Here is a 22,446-nt window from a genome sequence, read left to right as displayed (position 1 = left end):
ATTTCCTAAAGTGGTTCTTTTTCTCATAATAGGAATACAGAATCCGAAAAGGAAAAAAAAACACAGAAAATGCAGCTTTCCCACTCTTTTCCTTCAAACATGAGCATCAAAATGTATGTCATGAGAGGACAGACACATTTTCTTATACTAAAGCAGAATATATATGATCAAGTAATTGCTCATTCCTATAAGTATAGAAAATAACTTAAAAAAGATCTGATTAACTTTAAATGAAGTAGTAATCATTATAATTATTAATATTGTTTTGACAAGTTTCCATATGCAGTGGATAGCCACTTTACAGGGACATGATATTTAAGATATAAGTACTACCAGTTTTAATTATGTAATTATAATAATTTTAAGATAAGCCTTAGTTTGATTTCCTTGTTTTGGTTTATGTTATTAGATTGAACAGTTCATTCCCACCTAAAAGTTTTTCATATCTATGTTTGCTATCGTGATTTTAAAATCATTTATACTAAATGCTTTAACGTATGCATGATGACTGCTAGTACGTGGCTATATTGTTTTGTTTCCGTCACTAAAAGCTTGCACTGATATTTTGCTGTATATTTTCTCACCTACTAACCATACCTATAAGTTTAGCACATTGCTTTAGTTTTTTTTCTCTTTGCATCACTTTTCCCAAAAGGAGGAGCTTTCTGTTCAGAGTTGCTTTGAAGAGAAAAAGGTCTTCATGCAGTTTGGTTTAATTATTGCTTAATAATGTCCACGATTACACTAACACTTGTAATAATTTTAAAGAATAAATGACCCGTCTTCTTAATTTTAAAAAATAATTTGATCTATTATTAAAAAAAGAGGAAGAAACTTTGCCGTTAATCAGAAGAAATATGAACTTTACAAAATAATAAAATGATTAATTTTTATTTTGGTTTTCAACGTGAAGAAACTCTTGATTAAGTACCTTGCTTACGAAAATTATGAAAGATTTGTCATACATAAGAAGAAATTTTATTATATATTACATAAATTTCTCCAATAACTTAATTAGATAAATTTCTTTAAAATGCTTTAAAAAGATAAACATAAAATAAATTTATGCATAAGCTAACTTGCAGCTATATAATTTTTAAAATTGTATATGAATTACTTTTAAGTTATAGAAAATTGTAAAAAAAAAGTATGTTTCTTTAGTATGTTAATGAATAAATTTATTGGAACAGGTAGTATGAACCATTTAGATAGGAGAAAGAACACTAGGAGTGATCATGATCTAGTTACTAATAAACTATGTTCCAATTTTTTGTTTAAAAAGAAACTAGAATTAACACTGACCGTTAATTAGATTAGCATTTAATTAGTATTAATTCTAAATTAACTCCAAAGTGATGAAATTGATAAGTTTTGTCCATATACAGTCATTAGTAGAGGCAATCGTTAAGAAATGAAAATCTTATTTAATTTTATAAAAGATGAAATTTATATTTATATATAAATTTTAAATTTGTTTTATATTTAGTTAATGTGAGAATTTCTAATAAGAACAAATTGATCGATATGATAGAATGATTTTTTTTTTAGTTTTATTGATCCATCAAATAATATATGCATGGGAGTGTATGATAAAATAGAAAGGCATGATATAATGGGATTGGTCAAAAGAATGAGACTTTGTTAAATCACATGCATTCATTCAAATGGACATCTATTCTATATATAGAGGCCATCCTCATATAGCTGTATAGGACAAAACCAAACAGAGAAAACGACATGCATACACATATTATATATATTATATCGATGTTATCTGTTGGAAAGTTTCAAGAGACAGACATCAGAACTTGGTATGAGTTCAGCGACATGAATAAATAAATAAATAGATAAAAGGTTCTATATATCAACCAATTATTGGAAGCCAAAACAAAAATTAAAGGATACATTACAAAATACTTTTTAATATATAAATAAAATTATAATATATAAATAAGATACAATTTTTCTAAATTAAACATCCAAACATCGTAGAGTTGATGAGATTGTAGTATTAAAATAGCACTGGTTTTGGAATTTGTGTTTAATTGTGCACCAACTCCTCCCAACAGCTGTGGTGTGTGAAATGTTCCCAACCAAACGCGTTCCTGGCTTTTGTCATTTCACCACTTTCTTAAATAAACTAATTTCAAAGTCCACTGCCTCTAACAAGCTAATCCTAAAATTAATAACTCTTATCCTCATTGCTAATTATACTAATTAAATCTTAAGACAACTAATCTCTTATTACCGACTGCCATAATGCATAATCTGTCAATAAGTCTTATTTTTTTATGGATTACCAATAACATATAATATCAATCTATACTGTAAAACGGTAACATTTTTCTTACATTCAATTCATCAACATGATATGAATCTTTTAATTTAGTAGAATTCATCACAAAAACATGATTTCATAAGTTTTTATTTTTAAACTTTCTATATTAACTAAAAATAAAATTAATTTATAATATATAAATGAATATAAATCAAAAATTAAATTAAGTTTAAAATTCACTTCTTAACAATATATAAAATAAATTATTGAAAATTTAATTTTAAACTGTATTTATTTTCAACCAGTAACTATTTATTTTGTTTTATGAAATGTAAAGAAGATAATCAGAAGGCTTTTTAAGAAGGGCAAGAGCATGGAAGGTTCGGAGTTTTACTTTTGTGACAGAATATTTTTCTTTAAAAAAGGGGCACTGTGACCTTTTTTATCAGCCAATAAAATGATTTATATAAATATAAGAACGGAGAATAAGAGTACAAGGAATCCATCTTAACAAAAGCTGTGTTTTTGCAATCATATACCCACAAAACTTCTAACTAAAGGGAAAATAATATTTTCATAAACATAATTTTTTTATATTTATTTGACACTATTTTTTTTTACTTTCTTTTTTAAAGTGCAACAAAAATTCACTTTTCCAAATAATTTATCTTTATTAAATGTGTCAAATGAATGTGAATTATGTTATGCTATCTTTACTCAACTATATATCCTCTACTTCTGTCCCAAATCATCAAAGTTCTTTTTTTTATCTTTTTAGGAAATTATTTCATCAATCAGAACAATAGTCGAGAATTGTTTATGTTGTATGCAATTTGAATGCAAGAACATTAAAGATGAAATTACCATAATGAAATAGCATAAAGCTCTGTTTCATGAGCATCATTGTTAAGTTTCTTTAGGATATAATCATCATACTTAATTAGATTTCATCCTATGAATTTATTTTAACTTTTATTAATAATCATTTTAAAAAATAAACTTTGAACAAACTGTATAAAAATTAAATTTACAATTGTCTTAAATATTCGGGAGACTCAACTGATCCTATTGTTGTATACCCAAGTAGAACATGGTCTTATATGAATGATACATATAATCTTAAATAACATTATAATTGATGATAATTGATTAGTCAAGTTTATTTATTTATTTGAAGATCTATTTTCACTACAATATATCTCATTATATTGTTATTTATAAATTAATGAAGAATATCATGCTTTTGCATGTAAGATAAGACTGATCGAGACATGTAATATATTTAAATTTAAACTTATACGTACCTAACAACCCATTTACTAACAATTTTTTAGTGTTTCTTTTCTTCAATGGTCCCTTTTCTTGCATATCATTTCTCCTTTAAGAATTTTTTTATGTTACAAAATTAGAGATTTTTTAAATTATTAGATTATTAAGTTGCTTAAATTATTAAAAATATATATAAGTGATATAGATGACTGACGGGATTGAGATGAGTTAACATATTTCTTATTCCAAGTATTTTTCATTTCGAAATTCTAAGTTTTCATTTTAAAATTTTAAACTTTTATCACGGTATTGAACTTTAAAATAATATTTCAAAAATTTGAAGGAGTATAGTATATTTAACTGCGTTAACTCAATTTTTAAATGATCGAGATATATATTATTTTTTATATTTATTTAATACTATCCTTTTTATTTTTTAAAAAAATTTTAAAAGATATTTTTTTTATAACTATTTTTTTTTTTAATGTGTGAAATGAATGTGGAGTTATTAATTTAGACAACATGGTAATAGCATTTGCAAGGGAAAATGTGGGGGCAAGAAAAAGGGTATTGTTTTGTGGTGTTATGGGGACCACGACCTTTCTTTCCTCTGTTTGAATCTGATTAAACGTCTCTGTATATAAACTATGTGACTCTCCCTCTGTCACTGAAACGACTCAAACGTACCATACAAGTTCTTCACAGCGCATAGCAGAGAGCACTGTTTTTTTTTTTCTTCTTTTCTTATCATTATTTCAAGGTAAAGAAGGAAGGAAGGAATCCGTTTTTTATTTTTAACAAAGAAAGTTCCTTGCATCTTCTTTTGTTTCAGAGCTGCTGGCTTCCCTTTGTTTTCAATATCAATCAATCTGTTGTACTAATATAAAAAGTTCTGTACAAACCGTGTTAGCAAATACACAGACTGGAATAAGAAAGGAAAGAGTCTGTGATAAGATAATTAAAGTGAAAGAAAAAAAAAGACATTGTATGGAGTTGTAACGGTGTGTGGTATATATTTGTGTGTATGTGTGTAATGTATGGTTTCCAGTTTGAGTCTCACGATCTCATCAAACACCTTCTTTTTGAATAAGCTTTGATCTTTTGTTTGAACAGAGAGAAATGGGAGTTGGAGGCACACTGGAGTACTTGTCTGATCTAATGGGTAGTGGGTACCAGCAGAGGAAGAAAAAGAAGAAGCAGTTTCAGACGGTGGAGTTGAAGGTGAGGATGGATTGTGATGGGTGTGAGCTTAAGGTCAAGAACGCCCTCTCTTCGCTCAGCGGTGAGTTACGTAAATTCTTGTCATCATTTTATGTTGAGCAGTGTTAGTTATTGAAGATGAAATGGTTACTGCAGGAGTGAAATCTGTAGAGATAAACCGTAAACAGCAGAAAGTGACAGTAAGTGGGTATGTTGAAGCAAACAAGGTGTTGAAGAAGGCGAAGTCAACAGGGAAAAAGGCTGAGATTTGGCCGTATGTGCCATACAACTTGGTGGCACATCCATATGCAGTTGCAGCTTATGATAAGAAGGCTCCTCCTGGTTATGTGAGGAGAGTGGAGGTTCCTGCTAACACTGGAACAATCACAAGATATGAAGACCCTTACGTCACCATGTTCAGTGATGAAAACCCAAATGCCTGCTCTATCGTGTAGACAAAACATATGTCTGTCTTTTCGCACAGCATTGTAAAATTTCAAAATTTTAATGCAGTGTTTTTGTCTTCTGCGTTTTTTTTTAATCTGGTTCATTTTCAAGTTCTTGCTTTCCTGGATGTTGACTTCTTTTTTGGTTATTACATAAAAAGATGAGAACAACGTTGCTGTGATCATGGTGCATAACAAACAATGTCTGCTTGTAATTTGAGTTTGATGTTTTTCTTATTGCTTGCACGGATAAAAACACAAAGCAGTGATATAAATTATTTAGTTGCACATTACGGAAGAATACTAATTCTTATCTGTCAATCTATCTATTCTCTTTCTGTATATATTTTGAAATAGTTTTGATGCAATTGTCTAAATGTACCAGAGATATATTTTTAATCCTTAATGGTACTTATTGGTAGTTTAGTTTTGATTGTTTCTAAAAGTTTATTTCCAATTTTTAGTAGATCTTGCATATAATTTTGTCTAGTTTGGTTGAGGAATTAAATTTAAATAGATTAGGAGTTTTCATAAACGTTAAAATGTAAAGAGAGGAAATTTTTCTTTTCACTTTTGATTTATAATTTCACAGGTTTTCTTTCAATTGTATCTACACAATTATTTTTTCTCAAAAATTTTATTAACCTTAATTTCTAAATTGAGGAATTATTTTCATTGATTAAGCTTTTCAGTCTCATATTCTAATGTTACTATTTTAAACAAGGTTATGCATTTCCACTATGGATAATATCATATATATTGGAACAACAATAATAGACCTTGGACTAGAATAACGGATAAGTTTCTAGAAAAAAAGATAAATCACAAATGTGATTTATATTAAGTAATAAGAATAGTTTTTTCTTGATGTGAAAGATTAAACTAGTTACAATAACATACCATATTAAGATTTTTCATTAAACAAGATGTGAAATGTTTGTTACGTTTTCAAAATATTTGATTAAGATTTCTTCTTAAGTTACCATTAAGGGTTGAATTTCAGATAATATTGAGATGAGAATTTTACGCAACCTCATAATTATAATTCTAATTAACACGAGAAAGAGATAAATTATATGAAAGCAGTAATAGGGTTATGATCGGTTAAAAATTCAAGTGTGAATCTAAGTTTCACGTGAGAAGTGAAACACTATATAAGGATGAAAATCTATTAATCTATTGTCTTAAGATTTTGGATAGAGATTGACGTCAATCCCTTCTATAATTTCAGCGAAAATATTTATAAAGATATCTCAAACCATTAGTGATGTTAGAAAGGGGAAATTCAAGCTTGAAGTTCAAGATGAGGTGCTTACTACATATAATGGTGTATTCTAGTGTCAATTACATGTGTATTCTTCTTTGGATAGAGTTTTACCCACTTCTTTTCAAGAACTCACAAAAGGAGAAGAAGAAAGATGTAGAAAAGTTTGCAAGCTTGGAAGTGTTGAAGAAGATTCCACATAATATGAGAAGAACTACATAAGAATTTATATGAAGAGAAACCTAGGTTAGAACTTAATATACTTCCATCTCACATTAAATGTCTTGGAAAACTTATTATTTTGAAGTTATATAAATGGAAGCTCTAGGGTGACATATTCTCCAATGGCTATTCATAGCTAAAATCTCTAATAATTGGAGATTAAACTAATTCGATCTACTATAAAGTAATTACATTTTTTTGTTATTCAATTATAGATTACTATTATTTTTCTACTCTTTTATGCTTAATGTTTGTTTTTGGTGTGTCCATCTAATTACATGATTTTTATTTCTCAATGTAATTGGAAAATTACACTGAATTGTGATATGGATAAAATAATTAAGATTTTATATGCTTAGGGATAGAGTGAGAAAGGACAGGCATAGTTAGAATCCTTTTTCTTAAAACTAGTAACTTAATTACACCAATTTATGGGATTTATAATGAAATAAAAATATTCTAGCACTTGAGATATTAAGGTTAGAAAAATTGTGTGGGTTGGTGATAATTAGATCTTGGATGAGAAATACGTTAATTACATTTTAAGAAGCCTAACTGACTTTAAATCCAAAGATTTCACACATCCAAATTAAACTCATTTTATGGCACAAAATTCTAAAATTCAAATATCTTATTATTTTTCATTTATTTTATATGCTATGGTCTATATGTTTATTTTATTCGTTCAAATTGTCATATTATAAGAATCTATACTTTATTGCCCAAGGACAAGCATATGTGGAAAAAACTTTTATTTATCACTTTATTACTTATAAGATTTGGTATTTTTGTCAATATTCTTAACCAAGGAAAGAAGAATATCGTTGAAAGGAGTCCAAATTGCCTTCAATTAGAGGCATTGATTATTTTTCCTGTTCTATATACATTCACGATGGCATTGCATTTTGGCTTTGCCGACCCCGAACGTTGCTAGCTGCCGAGTTACGGAACACTAGGCCCCTCTTATCACCAAAAGGGAAAATTTGACAGTCTGCATTGGAGCTATTTTTGAAAAAGCATACAAAATTTAAACCAATTCCAATACGCTTGGTTCCCAGAAGAAGGTGAAGAAAACAGGAACATAATGTTCAAGGAAGGCATATCCCTTTTCTCTCAATCAACGTGAGGCAGGAATCAGCTTTACTTTTTCTGCTTTGGCCTTTTCTATTTCCCTCTCCCTTTACCTGATCCTCACAAAGTGTAAAGGCATATGCAACCTCGGGATAATATAGAGGATTCAACATAATTATGCAGATTACTATTCTCATTATTATTATGATAACCACACCTAACGTTGTCACGTTGTAAGAAAATATTCAATGGTGCAAAAAACGTATACTGACATAAAAGCTAGTCAGATGTTAGCTAGTATGCCTGGGCTAATTTGCCTCACAAGTCGAACCAGACACAGAAGCACAACTTGCATTTGAGAGAATTAAAATTTAGGATATCTTTAGTTAGATTAATAACCCCAAATGGATGATTAATCAAATCAGCATAGAAATCATATTTGAACCTTTTTAATTACTAATCCTGTTTAACTTTCAAATTACGGCTCTCCCTTTGCATTTCACTGCTTAAGCAAATATAGTCATGCCTATTTCAAATTGGAAGATCACAAGGGTAAAGCATGCCATGTATTAGAAGTAACATCTATCATATGAAGAATTAATAAATTTTTACCATTCAGAGAGCAGTATTGAAAATTACATTTAAACTAAAGATACACAAGTTACTCGCGTGTCCTGTGCAGAGATACACGTGAATTATCTAATACGTATCCCAGGAAGAACTGGTCATCATACTCAAAGGGGATATCCAGGTCAATTATGTACCACTCCACTAAACAGGAACAATAATTTATGGTAGCTGGAATCAGGAAGGAGATTCTGCCAAACAAGTTGATCCACATTCTCCTCTATTTCATTGCTCCAAAAACAATAAGAAATTAAAATTGTACCTATTTTAGATAAACTAGCCCAGAGAAGAAAAGAAAGCATACCAGTAAATATCACCATTATCTCTTTAGCAATAATAGCTTTAAGTAGAGGTTTTCACGTTATACTACAGGAAGATATATTAAATTTATTTACCGCAGGTCTGCTTCTACCTGCCATTTAAACAACATAATGTAAAATTCACAAAGAACTCTGTTTCACACAAGAATCGAAATTTGAACACAACAATAGTGTTTGGCTACCATTTCAACTATATGTTTTAAGAACATAAAAATTCTGAGTTGTGGAAACTCACCCAATCCATGCGTGGTTCATATGCATATATGTATCTGATCAGTTTCGAGTTCGTTCACTTTGATCTGTTCCCCGAATAAAGCTCAACAAAGTTAACATCATACAGAAGAGTGGCATTGGCGGGTATGTTGCAGTCACCTATTTATTGAATCAGTGACAAACTTGTCAAAATCAAACAAATTTAACGAATCAAGTCATATTCTGATAATAAATAATACACTTAATATCTACAGCCTTTTCTAGAACAAAAGTAATGAACTAAAAAAACGCATGTTCCATGTAATAGTTCAAGAAATCCTAAACAAGTAGACAAGAATTTTACTAAATGATCTTTTACACACACACATATGCATAAAAGTTTCCCTGTTCTGTAGTGTTATTCTACTACTTTATTGGTGTTGCAGGTACAGTTAAATTTTCCATATGCGATGAAACGTAACCTGAGAAGCACCCCGCAGGTTCAGGGCCATATGCTAACTGTGGAGGAATCTGCAGTTTGCGTTTCCCACCTGGGTTAAAATGGTAAATTAGCAAGTCTGTAAAGAGACAAGCAAGTGACACGTGTCATGATCTAATAATTAAATTAATACCTATCCGCATTGGAGGTACTCCTTCACCCCCTAAAATTCCCTGATCCAGTCCCTTGATTACCTGGACACAATACACTCTCATATGTCACAACATAGCAAAAACTGTTACTAAAAATACTTTAGGATAAAAAATAAACTCTGTACCTTGCCAACACCAATGCGCATGGTGAGAGATCTACCACGTTTGTAGCTGCTATCAAACACTATTCCATCGGCAAATCTCGCAGTATAGTGAACCTGTGTTGCGCATACTATTAATATTCATAATCAGAAAAAGAACCTATAACTAACTAACAAACTAAAATGTTTGCCGACGTGCAGAAATTGAGTGAGTAACTAACATTGATAAGCTCACCGAGTGGAGCTTCTACACCGAAGCCCTCAACAATATCACAGTAACCGAGGCCAGACTTCACATACTTGTACTCACACAAAGGCTCTCCAACGGTAGCGTAGTATTCGATTCTCGTGGCGTCCGCGTCCAATGCCGTTAAACCCATCACCCACGCTGTTACCAACCCAATACCCATTCCAACCAATGGATTTTTCTTACTGTGAACTGCACATGGCAACTTAGTAGGCGCTTCGCAATTCTTACCATTTGGTTTCCAAAAACACGAAGGAGAGCAATAAGGAACGCGAACACCGGAACACAGTGAGAGTGCCATTTTCCTTTCTGTTCCACGTTATCTATATCTTTACTCAATTCTTTCTATGCCTCACTCCCGATATTAACGGTTAGCTTTTCCATTCCTATATTCTTCATTTTGTTTTTTTAGCAAAAAACTTAAATATCTTCCCTCTAAAGATTTTATAAAAGAAAAATATAAACTCTACATTTATTTTGGGCTACAAAATGGCAAATATTGGGCCTTCAATACTTAATTGGGCCAGATCAAGAAAACCAAGGTCTGAACACAAATAATCAGAAAAATAAAATAAAGAAACTCAAAAACCCTCTCACCTCAAACGGCCACGTAAGCGTAACTAACAAGTACGTTTCCCAATATTCCCTAACTAACTTCTCAAAGCCGTTCACTCGCGCGCGCTCATATAACCATCTCACTGGCTTCATTTCCCGCTTGCACTTACTCCCAACTCCAATCTTTGCTTCTTGAATACTCTGTCCGCTATGGAAAATTCCTTCTCCCTGCGATTCGCGCTTCTATGCGCCGCGTCTTTCCTTGCCATACTCTACGGCACCAAGGTCACGGCCACAACCGCCACCCCTGCCACCACCGCCACCAACCAAGGTTTCGAAGCTCCCTTCCCGCCATCCAATCCTCCACCAACTCCGCACAATATCCAAGAACACTCGTTCTTTTCTCACACCGCGCTCCTCCCTCCGATCTTATCTCACCTCGGCTTCCACGAGCTGGCAACGGCAGCACCCTCACTGTCCGACGCAGCAACCACCGCTTCCTCAGCCTGGAACGGTCCTTCCACAATCTTCGCTCCCTCCGATGCTTCTCTCCGCACCTGCGTTTCTTGCTCCGTCCCGAACCTCCTCCGCGAGCACATCGTTCCCGGCCTCTTCACCATCGATTATCTCCGGAAACTTGCTTTCGGCACAAAGATTGAGACCTTGAGTGCAGGACGTTGCATCACTGTTACCTCCGAGACGCATCATCGGAACACCAATACCAATACCAACACCAACAACACCATGGCCGCCGCAAAGGTCTTCCTCTCATGTTAACTTATAGATTAATTTTCAGCCGGAATCTATTTTTATTTTTTGTTCAGTTTAATCACTATGTATTTGTTTCCTCTTTCGCGAAGGTTTTCATAGGCGGTGTGGAGATCACGCAACCGGATCTCTTCAACAACGGCATGGTAGTTGTTCACGGCCTTCAAGGTTTCGTCTCCCCTCTATCCCCGTTCTCTTGCGAGGTGGAGAGGATGACGTCGCTCTCATTTCCGTTCCATCCGGATCACCGTTCCGGTCACGGTCAGCATCATCTCCACTCTAACAACGCGGCCGCGCAACCTTCTATGATGCGCTTGATGCTCCGAGACGCGATGCTCAGACTCCGCAACAACGGCTTCAGCATCCTCGCCCTGGCGATGAAGGTTAAGTACGCGGAGCTCGTGACGCTTAACAACATGACTGTGTTCGCCGTCGACGACATCTCCATCTTCTCCGGTTCGCACGCTTACATCAGTAACGTCAGGTTCCACATCGTGCCGAACCATTACCTGTCGATTGCGGATCTCGAGAAGCTTCCAGTCGGAACTGCTCTGCCAACGCTGGAACGAGGTCAGCCGCTCATCATCACGACCTCCGGCGGAGGAGAGATGTCGGCACCAATGAGGATTAACTACGTGAGGCTTAAGGTTGCGGATTTGATCCGCAACGTGAAGATCGTGGTGCACAGTGTGTATTTACCGTTTCCCCATATCAATCCTGTGGCTGCTGTTTATGATACTATCGTAGGCGGTGAAGGAGCCTCAGAAGGAGAGAGTGATGTTTCAGATTCTGCAGAACAGATGCCACATGGAACTTGTTCAGCTCTTGATGGACGTGGAAGTTGCGTCACTGGTGTGCCTCCATTGCCTCACGTCAAGGCAATGGTGGAGATTGAAGACCACCATGGCCTGTGAATAATTCCATCCTCAGATTCACGATGAGTGATCTCTGAGTGCAGTTTGTAGTTAGTTCACTCTGTTATCGCTCTCATTAGCTTGTGTTATCTTCCTTTGGTTTGAGGATAACCTGTGTATAGTCATAGTCAGTCAATTTGTTGATTTTGTTCTTCAATAAAACCTTCACAAACGTTTAAGTCTGTTGCATGCATACTTGGGAAATTTTGGTTTATAATTCAAATATTAATATTTTGATCAGATTTTTTTATTTTTACATTTTAACCCAAAATATATATCTATATTGGGAAATAATAATGGAAGATGAAATAATAGATTTTCCATACCATAGTAGGTGTTTTGGAGGTTAACCTTCAACCTAAGTTCAAGATGAAATTCCACTGAATATAATATATCTTTCTATCATTCTTTTGTGATCATCTAATACTTGATTTTAGATGTGTCTTATTCATCGAACGTATGAATGGGTAATATATCCTATATATGAAGAGGTTTTGACAATATATAGTAATCGGTTTTTAGGTCAATTAGTGTCGATTCATTTCCTTGCAGGAAGATTAAACTGAGGTCAAAAGCCTACGAGTTAAGATCAAAAGATTGATTAATAAAAAACCATAGGGAGATGAAAGAAGCATAACTAAGTCGTGACGATGCACATTCTCAACCTAAAGCTAAGTCTCAATAATACCAAACCAATCTTCAACCCCATTTTAAAAGACCACAAATACTAGATTGATAAGAAGTAGTCATTAAGCCTCAAATGTCTTCTCGGCCTACAGGTTTGCAATCACATGGAGTAAACTTCCACTATGGCCCATAAGACGAAGAATCTCATTGTCCCGTCATAGATGACATTATCCTTCTACAATGGAAACCTCTAAACATTTTATTTACTCTTTCATAAGTAAAGGCCCACAACTAAATAAACAAATATTACTTCTGCCACATAAGCAAAGTCAAGTGCTAGTCAAATAACAAGGTTCCTAGACGAAATGTAATGAACCTCTACACCAAAAGTGTTGCAATACTTTGGTAGTTATTTCTTACTACACTAAAAAAAGAGTTACACACATTACTTTTCACCATTTGGGAAATAGACAGGGTAAAAGGTTCAATTTTCTAATCATTGTTCACTAATTAATAAATAGAGACCAAACCTTTAAGTATAAGGATTGTCCACCAATTTTATAAATTCTTTAGGAAACATGTTCTTTATCAACATGGATTACAACGTGTGATTATAAAGGTAGACCATTTATTAACAAATAAATTAATACATTTCTTCAGTAGTTTGGAATCAAATTTCAAATCTCTAAATCCTTTATTTTTCAAGCCATTCATTGGGTCACCTCAATAAATCCAATACTTCATAGTGGCCCCACATCATTTAACAACCTGACATAAAAACAAGTTGTAAACCCTTAATAATATACTTAATTTATTTATTATAATGTTAATTTTAATCATTAGTTAGCTTATATTAAAAACATCAACTATTCTTTAGCTTTTAATTTATTTAATCTTTATTTTTATCTTTGATAATTAACATTATTATTGTTTCTATTTTATTTTATCTTTTATTAGTATTTTTATAATTATTTTTTAAAATAATTGAGGTTTTTATTTAAAAAATTGGAAAATAAAAATATTTGATACTTATTTTGTGAAAATATTACCCATAAAACTCGCCTAAATCTTATATATAAATAGAGAGGCTTGAGAGAGTTAAAAAAACATATGCTTAAAGTATAGGAATCTAGCTAACTCTAAGAGATATATGACAAAAGCTCGTTCTTGAGACTAGAGACATTGTTCAGAAAATGTATAGGATTAATTATAACTCCCCTATTCACAAGGGTTGGATCTAATGTATCTTAACTCTTTGTGATTTTTACTATTTAATATATTTCTTTTCTACCATTTTTGTGTTCTATTCTTGCTTTTAATGACATGATTATTGTTTGCATATTTGGTAGTATCGAGTGATTGAAAAATAGTTTGGGAAATCTGGTTCGGATAAGACAACTAATAGATTTCACATGCTAGACATACATGTGAAAACAATTAGTCATTCATCACATCAAAATGTTGAACTTAATGTAAACTTATAGTAAAAATTGCTAAGACATAGGACCTTTATTATTAAAGTTTAGACTTATCACTAAGACATTAGAACTTGTTACATATGATGTGAATGCTCGAGAAAGAATTAGAAGTATATTGTTTGGTGTTGTTGCATGGAATTAGATCATCAAATCCAACTTTAGTAAAGTCTTTACCATATATTTCATTAAATCAATTTAATTTCTTTCTTCAATTTTAGAATTATTTTATAATTAAAATCAACGCGAGAGCATAGTAGTGACCAGCTTTGGACAACAAATGTTGTTTAAAAAATTAAAAAATCAACGCGAGAGCATTTTTGTTTCTTCACGCACTTTCTTCCTAAGCCTCCCCCAACAATTGCGACGACTTGTGTGATCACTTCCAAAGGTAAGTTTTCTTTCATTTAACACAAATGCATGTTATTTAAATGCCTTGGGATTATTTTGTTTTGTTTTCACCGATTATTTTTGTATAGTGATTATGTTTTGAACCAAGTAGCATACGAGTTTTCCTTTCTCCATCATCGGTGATAACTCTTCTGTATTGGCGACAATAACTCCTCCACACCCTCTAACTTCGTTCAAGATTTATTATATACATTAATTAATGAATATTTCGTATACGTGGTGTTAGCAAGTTTGGATATGACTTGATTTGCATGTGATTTTGGTTATGTTTTTCATTATTTTATTTATCTTGACAATTATTTTAATGATTTAAAGAATGGAGAAGTTTTTTTCAATGCTTTTTTTCTTGGTTTTATTAACATGTTTATTTTATTTGAATTTGTCGAATATTTTTATTATCAATTTTAGTTTTATGTAGACATAAGTTTTATTTGTCTTGAATTTTATAATTAGTATTCAATAATTTAATGCATTAAATGTTTATCACTCTTAAACTACGACTTGATTAACATATTTTCTTTATTAGGGATGTTACTATCAATTTAAAGTGTAACACTATACCTGATTTTTTAGTTAATTTTTATGTTATTTATATGGATATAAAAGTGTGTGTGTATATATACACACACATATATATATATATATATATATATATATATATATATATATATATATATATATATATATAATTTATATAAAAGTAAACTATCAATATCATTATACTCTTATCTATGATCTATGATCTTATAGGTTTTTATAATTTTGATTATTTTTATCTTCATCTTCCATCCTTTTGGATATTTTTTTTTATTTTTTGAATTTTAGTGACTTATAATATGTATTTATCCTAATATTTGAATATTTGCTCATTAGTCATTCTTCTTACGTATAGACTTTTCTCCCGTGGTCTTTAGATACAGTATTAAAGACAATGTATTTTGTAGATCATTTTATCAAAGTTATATAAAAGATTTTTCTTAATAAGAAGTGTTTTCTATATGATAAATGAAAATTTAAAGTAAACTATAATATAACTTTTATATGTCATTTATTAAAGAAAATATTTTAGTTAAATTTTCACAAAATAAAAAAATAAAAAAAATAGATAATTTACTTTAAAGACTAAATATAATATTTTAAAAATAGTTTGAAAAAAAAAACTTATTTAACTGCTCATTACTGTAAGCACAATATTGATTTGGACTAGGGCCTTCTGTCGTGTACCAACTAGAGTCTGTTGCTTCCTCCACTTCCATAATTTATTTCCACAGTCCTCATATTTGCCCATCCCATACTCAGAACCAGATCTTCCGTTTTGCAATGTGAATTAAACAGGTTTAAAATTTTATTTATATTTATTTTTAATAAATATAGTATTATTGTTAAAATAGATTGTAAAATGAAAGTAAAAAAAATAAAGTGAATGTCAACTAATAACAATGTCAAACTGGTCCTTTCTTGGTTCTTTAAAGACTTACTTTAATATTTTATTATTATTCAACTTTTTGGTTGACCAACTTTCTTCATTCATATTAAGATTTTTTTCATCTCACATTATAATTTTTATTTAATGTGGTGGTTATGTTTTTTAAAAAAAAATTTCATAAGATGATCCTTAATATCATTTTTCCAATTTTGTTTTTAAAATTAGACAATAAACATTTAAAAAGAATGAATGATTGTATTTCTATTTTTTTTTCCTAAGATTAGATAATAAACACATTAAATTGTAATAACAAATTATAGTTCACCCTCTAAACAATAACAAAAAAATTAATTAAATATTTTTTTAAAAAAACATATAAATTATATAAATAGAAAAAACATTTAATTATTCTTGCAAATATAAAAAATATAAATGATATTTTTAAGTTCGATACTGAGTTGCGTTTAAACAAAATGCAACTATGTAAGTTTTATTCATCTGATTTGTAAACGTATCCAACGTACATAAACTAAATAATTTTATTTCTTTTTTACATAAAAATAAAAAATGATTAATCATTTTTTTAAATATAAATTTTAGTTTTATATTTGTGAAGTACTTAACTAATTTTTTTTATAAATTTTTCTTGAAAGAAAAACATCATCGTGTTCTTATATTATATTAAGAAATCATAATTTGTTATTGAAAATGATATATAGAAGATAAGCTCAAAGGAAAATAAGTCAACTACAGAAAAAAGAAATTAATGATAGGATGTCTACTATGTATGAATATTCATGGAAGAAAGTTGATATAGATGAATTGTCAAATGGGAAAGAAGATTTTTCTAAATGATTTAGTCTAAGAAAACACTTCATGAAATAAATGTGTTTTTGTTTTTCATTTTATTTTAAATTGTGAAAACAAATATTTAAGTTTTCAAACTAAGTTGGTGATAGAAAATTCAAATTTTGAAATTTGACATTTTGTTTCTTCTTCGTGTGGAGCAAAAATTGATGTTACTTGCCTCGTAATTTCCTTTGCAATTAACAAATGACTTTGTATATGGTCTTGACTTAGAAAAAGTACAAGCTGTAAATTATCATGAATTAACCAAAAGTCATATTGAAAAAAATTAACAACCTGGATTAAAATAATACTGTATAAAATTAAATTCTTAAAACGCACTAGTCTTCAATTATTATTATTTTTGCTATATCCTTATCTTCAGAACTATTAAAAATAGATTAGACCGCCTTCAGAGAAATTACAATGCGTGACATATATACATAAACTATTAAATTTTCCCTTTCGGGATGAACGCACTTTCGACGTGATAATACGTCTTATGTATGATTAACTCAACGCGTATTTTGAAGGTGAATATATAAAGTATTGTTTAAAGCACTTGTAATAATGTTGTTAGTTTCTAAGAGACAATCTGCAATTCTTTCGTAATTAATATTACAATTTGCACATTGAGTAGAGATTAGAGTCTTGAAAGCTTCTCAATTAATTAACTAAAAATGAAAGAGTTAAGATAATCATCACAAGCCATAGAGTGATAACAACCTTTAAAGTAACAATTTTACTTCTTTAAGATACCATTTCTATGATGAGTTTTAAATATTATGTATATATATTTTTGTCTAACTAGTATTGACTATTAGTTTGGTGACGACTGATGAGTTTGTCAGAGAAGCGTGATTTATGACCAAGCAACACTTATATATGCCAAGATTGCGGTGGGTAACCATATATACTGAAAATGATATAAACTAAGATACAATTGCCTTCTTAGTCAAATATATACAAAGGGATTTAGAGTATATATAAGCATACTCACTCATATTAATATTAAGAAAAATATTTTTACGTTGACACTATTTTTTTTTTTAAATTTAAAAGTCTGAAAAATTATATTTTGATACATAAGTTTTTTATATTCATTTGATATTATTTTTTCTTATTTTTTACTCTCTTATCTTCTAAAAAATATAAAATTTTACACTTTTATAACTATTTTACTGTGTCAAATTATACTGTGTTAAATAAATGTAAAAATCGTACCTTACTCTAAAAGTTTAGGATCATTTTACCTTTTTATTATGTATCAAATAAATGTAAGAATTTGTATACTATTACTCTAATTCTAATTCTAATATTAATATTAATAGTGAGTATTTAAATATCTTTGATATTATAAACTGAAACTTGTGCATCAAAAATGTTTTCAATTTATCAACTGCTATAACCAAGGAAGCAGTAGAAGTACAATTTACAGCCTAACAAAGGTGTAGTTTGTATAATCCAGCCAGACACATCTGTGGTATGATAATGGTTTTGGAAAAGAATTCAATGAAAGGAAAAGTACATGGTAACTATGGCCTATGAAAACCTTTGGTTTGACCACAACCCATGATGGATGAAGGGAGCTTCCCAACCCTTTCGATTCCTTCTTCAAAAACCACTCCCATTCCCATGTAGAAGTGAGACTCTATATGGCAATGGAAAGCCCACACGCCAGGGTTATCCGACCTAAACCTCAGCGCTGTCCAACCAAAGGGGTGAACCGGAACCGTATTCTTCATTATGGGATTCTCCAAATTATACTTTTTCGTATCGTTGTTCGCGTCAAATTTTCCCTTCCCATACCCAAGAACCCAAAAGTCGTGCCCGTGAAGGTGCCACGGATGCGTCTCGCTGTTGTTTTTGTTCATGGTGTTGGCATTTTGAAGTATGAGATCCACCGTCGTGTTGAACTTCAGCCTGTAAATGCCGTTGCTAGAAGTGGCATTCGCGTTTGGGGACACATTGAAAATGTCGTAGTTGGCAAATTCATGGCCGTCAGGGGGAGGAGTGGGGTCAAATGCGTTGGTTATGTTCTCTTTGAGGGCAATGAGATAAGGGGTGTGAGGGAGTGTGAAAGAGACATTGTTGACAGACCAGTGTCTGTACTCGCTTATGTTGTTCTGTGTGTTGAGGAGCAGTATGACTCTATCCGAGGTTGTGGGTGGCTTTTGAATGTACCCTTGGCGTGCCTTGATGGCGAGGCTCTGTGCCAGCCTTGGCTCAACGTCGTCCCATGCAGGAGGGGAAGGTGGAACCGTTGGAGGGGACCGTTTTGGGTGGTTGGGGTAGTAGTTGAAAATGCCCAACCCTGGTGGGGTGGTTCTGTTTCTGCTTACCACGTTTGAAGTGATCCAATAGTTCCTTGATGGGTCTTGATCCGTTTTCACCAGAACTGAGTATGTCTCACCAGAGTATATGAAGAGGTTTTTCACCACAAATGGTTCGACATAGTGACCATCTGCTTCAACCACCGTCATATTATGGCCCTGCAATACAAAATAAATAAAGTAAACTTTCATCAGCACAACTTATACTTCAATTTAAGCTGCTGATTTTAAGAATATGTATGAAAACCTTTGATTACCTCTATTTGGAAACTAAGTGCAGATAAAGCAGTCAAGCTGCCAATTCTGAGTCGGTATGTTTTCCCTGGGATCACCGTTTGTACAAAGGGAGAACATTTTGACATGTCACAAACATCTGTTCTCAAGCTTGGAGATTGGGAGCAGTTGAATCTTCCTTTTCCATGAATCAGAAGTGACTGGGGAAAACAAATACATACAAAGAATAAGAATAAAACCAATGGTGAAGAACAAAGAAAAAAGAAAGTAGATTTTGCATTAAAGAATCAATTTTTACCTCAGGTTCTCCCACCCATTGGAATGGAATTGAAGACAGTCCAGCAGCTTGTTCGTAAGTGCTCTTGTGGTACCAATCGTTCAGAATAATGCTTCTGTCAAAGTCATAGGTAAAGGGTTCAGGGTCACGGGCTGCCACACGAATCAGTCCATATAGCCCCGCTTCCCTTTGCATTCCGTAGTGAGCATGGTAAAGATATGTACCAGGCTGTAACATAACAGATTCGAGCAAATCAGATTTTAAGAACCATGAAAGAATTGAACACATGACACAAGATAAGGAATTAACATGATAACTTACCCTGTCTACAACAAACCGATAAACAAATGTGTCGCCAGGCAATATCGGACATTGAGTTACTCCTTCTGTTCCATCAAACCAAGGAGTTCCAATCTGCCATATACAAACCATATAAATAGTCAATTTTAAAGTTATATTTTGATGATGTTTTGTCGTACAAAATTAAGGCGAACCTGTCTGATGCCATGCCAGTGGATGGAAAGGTTTTCTGTGAGCAAAGTGTTGTTAACTTGAACAACAACCGTGTCACCCTCCTCAGCCTGGATGGTGGGCCCTGGAGTGTTTCCATTGATTGTGATAACCAGCTTCTTAAAGCAATCTGGGGACCTAAACTCATACTTCACATTCCATTTGTAATGTCTATTTCTGGCCTCTGCATTGCGGAAATTCCCCAAAATGAGGAAGAAACACAGAAGCAACAACGTTGTTGGAATAGCCTTTGAGCTGAACCGAAGCTCAACCATGCCTAGCAAGTAAAATATGCCTAAGAAAGAGATAAAGCTAATTGAGATATAGTTTAGAGGTGTTGCGAGGATTGTCTTTATATAATGGATGAACTCAATGTATGGAATTAGATTATTATATTTTTGTATTATTTTTTCCGCCATTTCAAACTAAGCTTGAGTAATAAAATTTTGATTTTTCGCAACCGTGTTGTTGACCATTAACCACTCTGCCCCCGAAGTTTCTATGTCATTCCGTTTGGCTTTTTGACCGTCTCTTCGCGGATTTCGAAATACTACTACTTCAACATGTTTTCATTGACATTTTTACCATGTTTTTATCCTTCTTTCTTTTCTTTCTATTTTTCTCTTTATTATAAATTATTAAGAGTCGATTTCAGACTTAACGAAATACACATTCCAAAAGACAAAATCGTAAGCATATAATATAAAACATTTCAAATGCCCTTATGCAAGTCTTGTACTGTACTTTTATATAAATTACAAATAAGATCTCCTTTCAGAATGGACGCGATCCGCAATCCACATAATCTCTCATATGGAAGGAATGTTGAAGATACGTGTTTTTATTTTTCTGAGACATGCACTGATCTTTTATATTTATATTATTTAACTTGCAACTAAATCTTAATATAAAATATTATTTTACACAATTAGACTTAATCATAGTCTGGAAAATTGAGTCAAGGGAGCCAACGTGAAAAGAGGAAGTTGAGATAATCATCAGAAAGAAACTTTTCTTGGGGAGGTAAAAGCAATTGAAAGAGGAAAATAATTAGTTTATGAAATATTTACCAGAAAAAAAGAATAAGATGGTGCTTATAAAGTAATAAATTATAAAATTATAATATAGATAGATAGTAAGTTCTTTTTTTATTAAAATATATAGAGAGAGTATGAGGATAAGATATCGGTCAACATATTAATAAGAGACGAAATGACCTTATATGTCAGTGTTAGTCTAAGAAACAAAATTTAAGAGAATTAATAAAGGATTAAGGTGGCTAATCATAGGTAAAAAAAAACATAAGACTATATATTTCTAGAAATTCTAAGTCCATAAAAAACAAACATCCATACATATATATTATAATTTATAATATATATAATGTGATTCAATTATTACATATTTATGGTTCATAATCTATTGTTAACTTGAGGTTTTGTATCTTTCTTGATCAAAGATTTTTGCGATTAACTTAAAAACAGTACTCGAATTTACAAACACCAAGATACATTGACTTTGAAGGAGGATGAGAGGACGCACACACATACACTTAATTAGGTTTCAGTTTTGTTTTAATTAAAATGTCCTTCATCAAAAAACTAACAAGTGTTGCTGAAAAAAATTATAAAATTTAATTACATTAATTTTTAATTGGATAATGTTTCACTTTTTAATTACATTAATTTTAACTAGATTTATGTCTTATTTGAGATAAACTCATTTACTAAAAAGATAAATAATGGTGCAATAAATAATTTAAAAAGAATGATGATGTACACGATTTCACAAATTTGTTTGATTATAGCAAACTAAAAATACTATATCAAATCCTAATCTTAAATTAAAATACTATATAAAAAGAATCTAAAATTTTAACTAAGGATTAGTGTACATATATCCAGTGGATTTCTTTGTTAAGATCTTTTTTTTATTAAAGAAAACGAGAATTTCATATACTTCATGTAGAGGTTCAATGTTGCAACAACTACAATTCCCAACCTCGTTCCATCTACGATCATGCATTTCTTGATATGTGGTTTCCAACCCAACCTTTCTCTGATTTTTTTTATAGAAGGCTTAATAGCACTGATGGTCCCTATTTTTATTAGGTTTGTTCGAAATAGTCTTAGTTTTTTTTTCTGTTCAATGTTGTCCTAAAGAATGTAATTTATGTTCAATT

The 22,446-nt window shown here is 31.6% G+C and overlaps 4 protein-coding genes across 6 annotated transcripts; 2 read left to right on the top strand and 2 right to left on the bottom strand.

Annotated features, from left to right (window-relative positions):
* Window positions 1-4,199: 4,199 nt before the first annotated feature.
* On the top strand, window positions 4,200-5,288 carry LOC108338494 (heavy metal-associated isoprenylated plant protein 23). Of its 2 annotated transcripts, none has more exons than XM_017575406.2 (3): window positions 4,200-4,307; window positions 4,661-4,829; window positions 4,904-5,288. In XM_017575406.2, exons 2-3 carry the CDS (start codon window positions 4,667-4,669, stop codon window positions 5,200-5,202), a joined length of 462 nt encoding a protein of 153 aa, XP_017430895.1. In that variant the 5' UTR covers window positions 4,200-4,307; window positions 4,661-4,666; the 3' UTR covers window positions 5,203-5,288. The 2 variants fall into 2 exon arrangements, with proteins under 2 accessions (XP_017430895.1, XP_052722923.1); XM_052866963.1 differs by lacking the exon at window positions 4,200-4,307 and adding an exon at window positions 4,376-4,548.
* A 3,052-nt stretch (window positions 5,289-8,340) lies between these two features.
* Window positions 8,341-10,269, bottom strand: LOC108338171 (photosynthetic NDH subunit of lumenal location 4, chloroplastic). Of its 2 annotated transcripts, XM_017574923.2 has the most exons (7): window positions 9,863-10,269; window positions 9,666-9,758; window positions 9,522-9,582; window positions 9,372-9,440; window positions 8,933-9,069; window positions 8,682-8,789; window positions 8,341-8,597 (listed from the first exon to the last, which is right to left on the bottom strand). In XM_017574923.2, exons 1-5 carry the CDS (start codon window positions 10,187-10,189, stop codon window positions 8,987-8,989), a joined length of 633 nt encoding a protein of 210 aa, XP_017430412.1. In that variant the 5' UTR covers window positions 10,190-10,269; the 3' UTR covers window positions 8,341-8,597; window positions 8,682-8,789; window positions 8,933-8,986. The 2 variants fall into 2 exon arrangements, with proteins under 2 accessions (XP_017430412.1, XP_017430403.1); XM_017574914.2 differs by having other exon boundaries at window positions 8,341-8,789.
* Window positions 10,270-10,642: 373 nt separating this feature from the next.
* LOC108325646 (fasciclin-like arabinogalactan protein 21) lies at window positions 10,643-12,282 on the top strand. Its single transcript, XM_017558744.2, has 2 exons — window positions 10,643-11,202; window positions 11,304-12,282. The coding sequence occupies exons 1-2, from the start codon at window positions 10,654-10,656 to the stop codon at window positions 12,123-12,125; spliced, it is 1,371 nt and encodes a 456-aa protein (XP_017414233.1). The 5' UTR covers window positions 10,643-10,653; the 3' UTR covers window positions 12,126-12,282.
* A 5,996-nt stretch (window positions 12,283-18,278) lies between these two features.
* Window positions 18,279-20,683, bottom strand: LOC108339161 (L-ascorbate oxidase). The gene is made up of 5 exons (XM_017576306.2): window positions 20,249-20,683; window positions 20,076-20,168; window positions 19,776-19,982; window positions 19,501-19,677; window positions 18,279-19,402 (listed from the first exon to the last, which is right to left on the bottom strand). Exons 1-5 carry the CDS (start codon window positions 20,681-20,683, stop codon window positions 18,446-18,448), a joined length of 1,869 nt encoding a protein of 622 aa, XP_017431795.2. The 3' UTR covers window positions 18,279-18,445.
* Window positions 20,684-22,446: the final 1,763 nt, after the last annotated feature.

Source organism: Vigna angularis, chromosome 1 (assembly GCF_016808095.1).
Source record: "Vigna angularis cultivar LongXiaoDou No.4 chromosome 1, ASM1680809v1, whole genome shotgun sequence".
NCBI classification, from domain to species: domain Eukaryota; kingdom Viridiplantae; phylum Streptophyta; class Magnoliopsida; order Fabales; family Fabaceae; genus Vigna; species Vigna angularis.
Note: the sequence above shows the minus strand (reverse complement) of the source record. Positions and strands in the feature narration are given on the sequence as shown.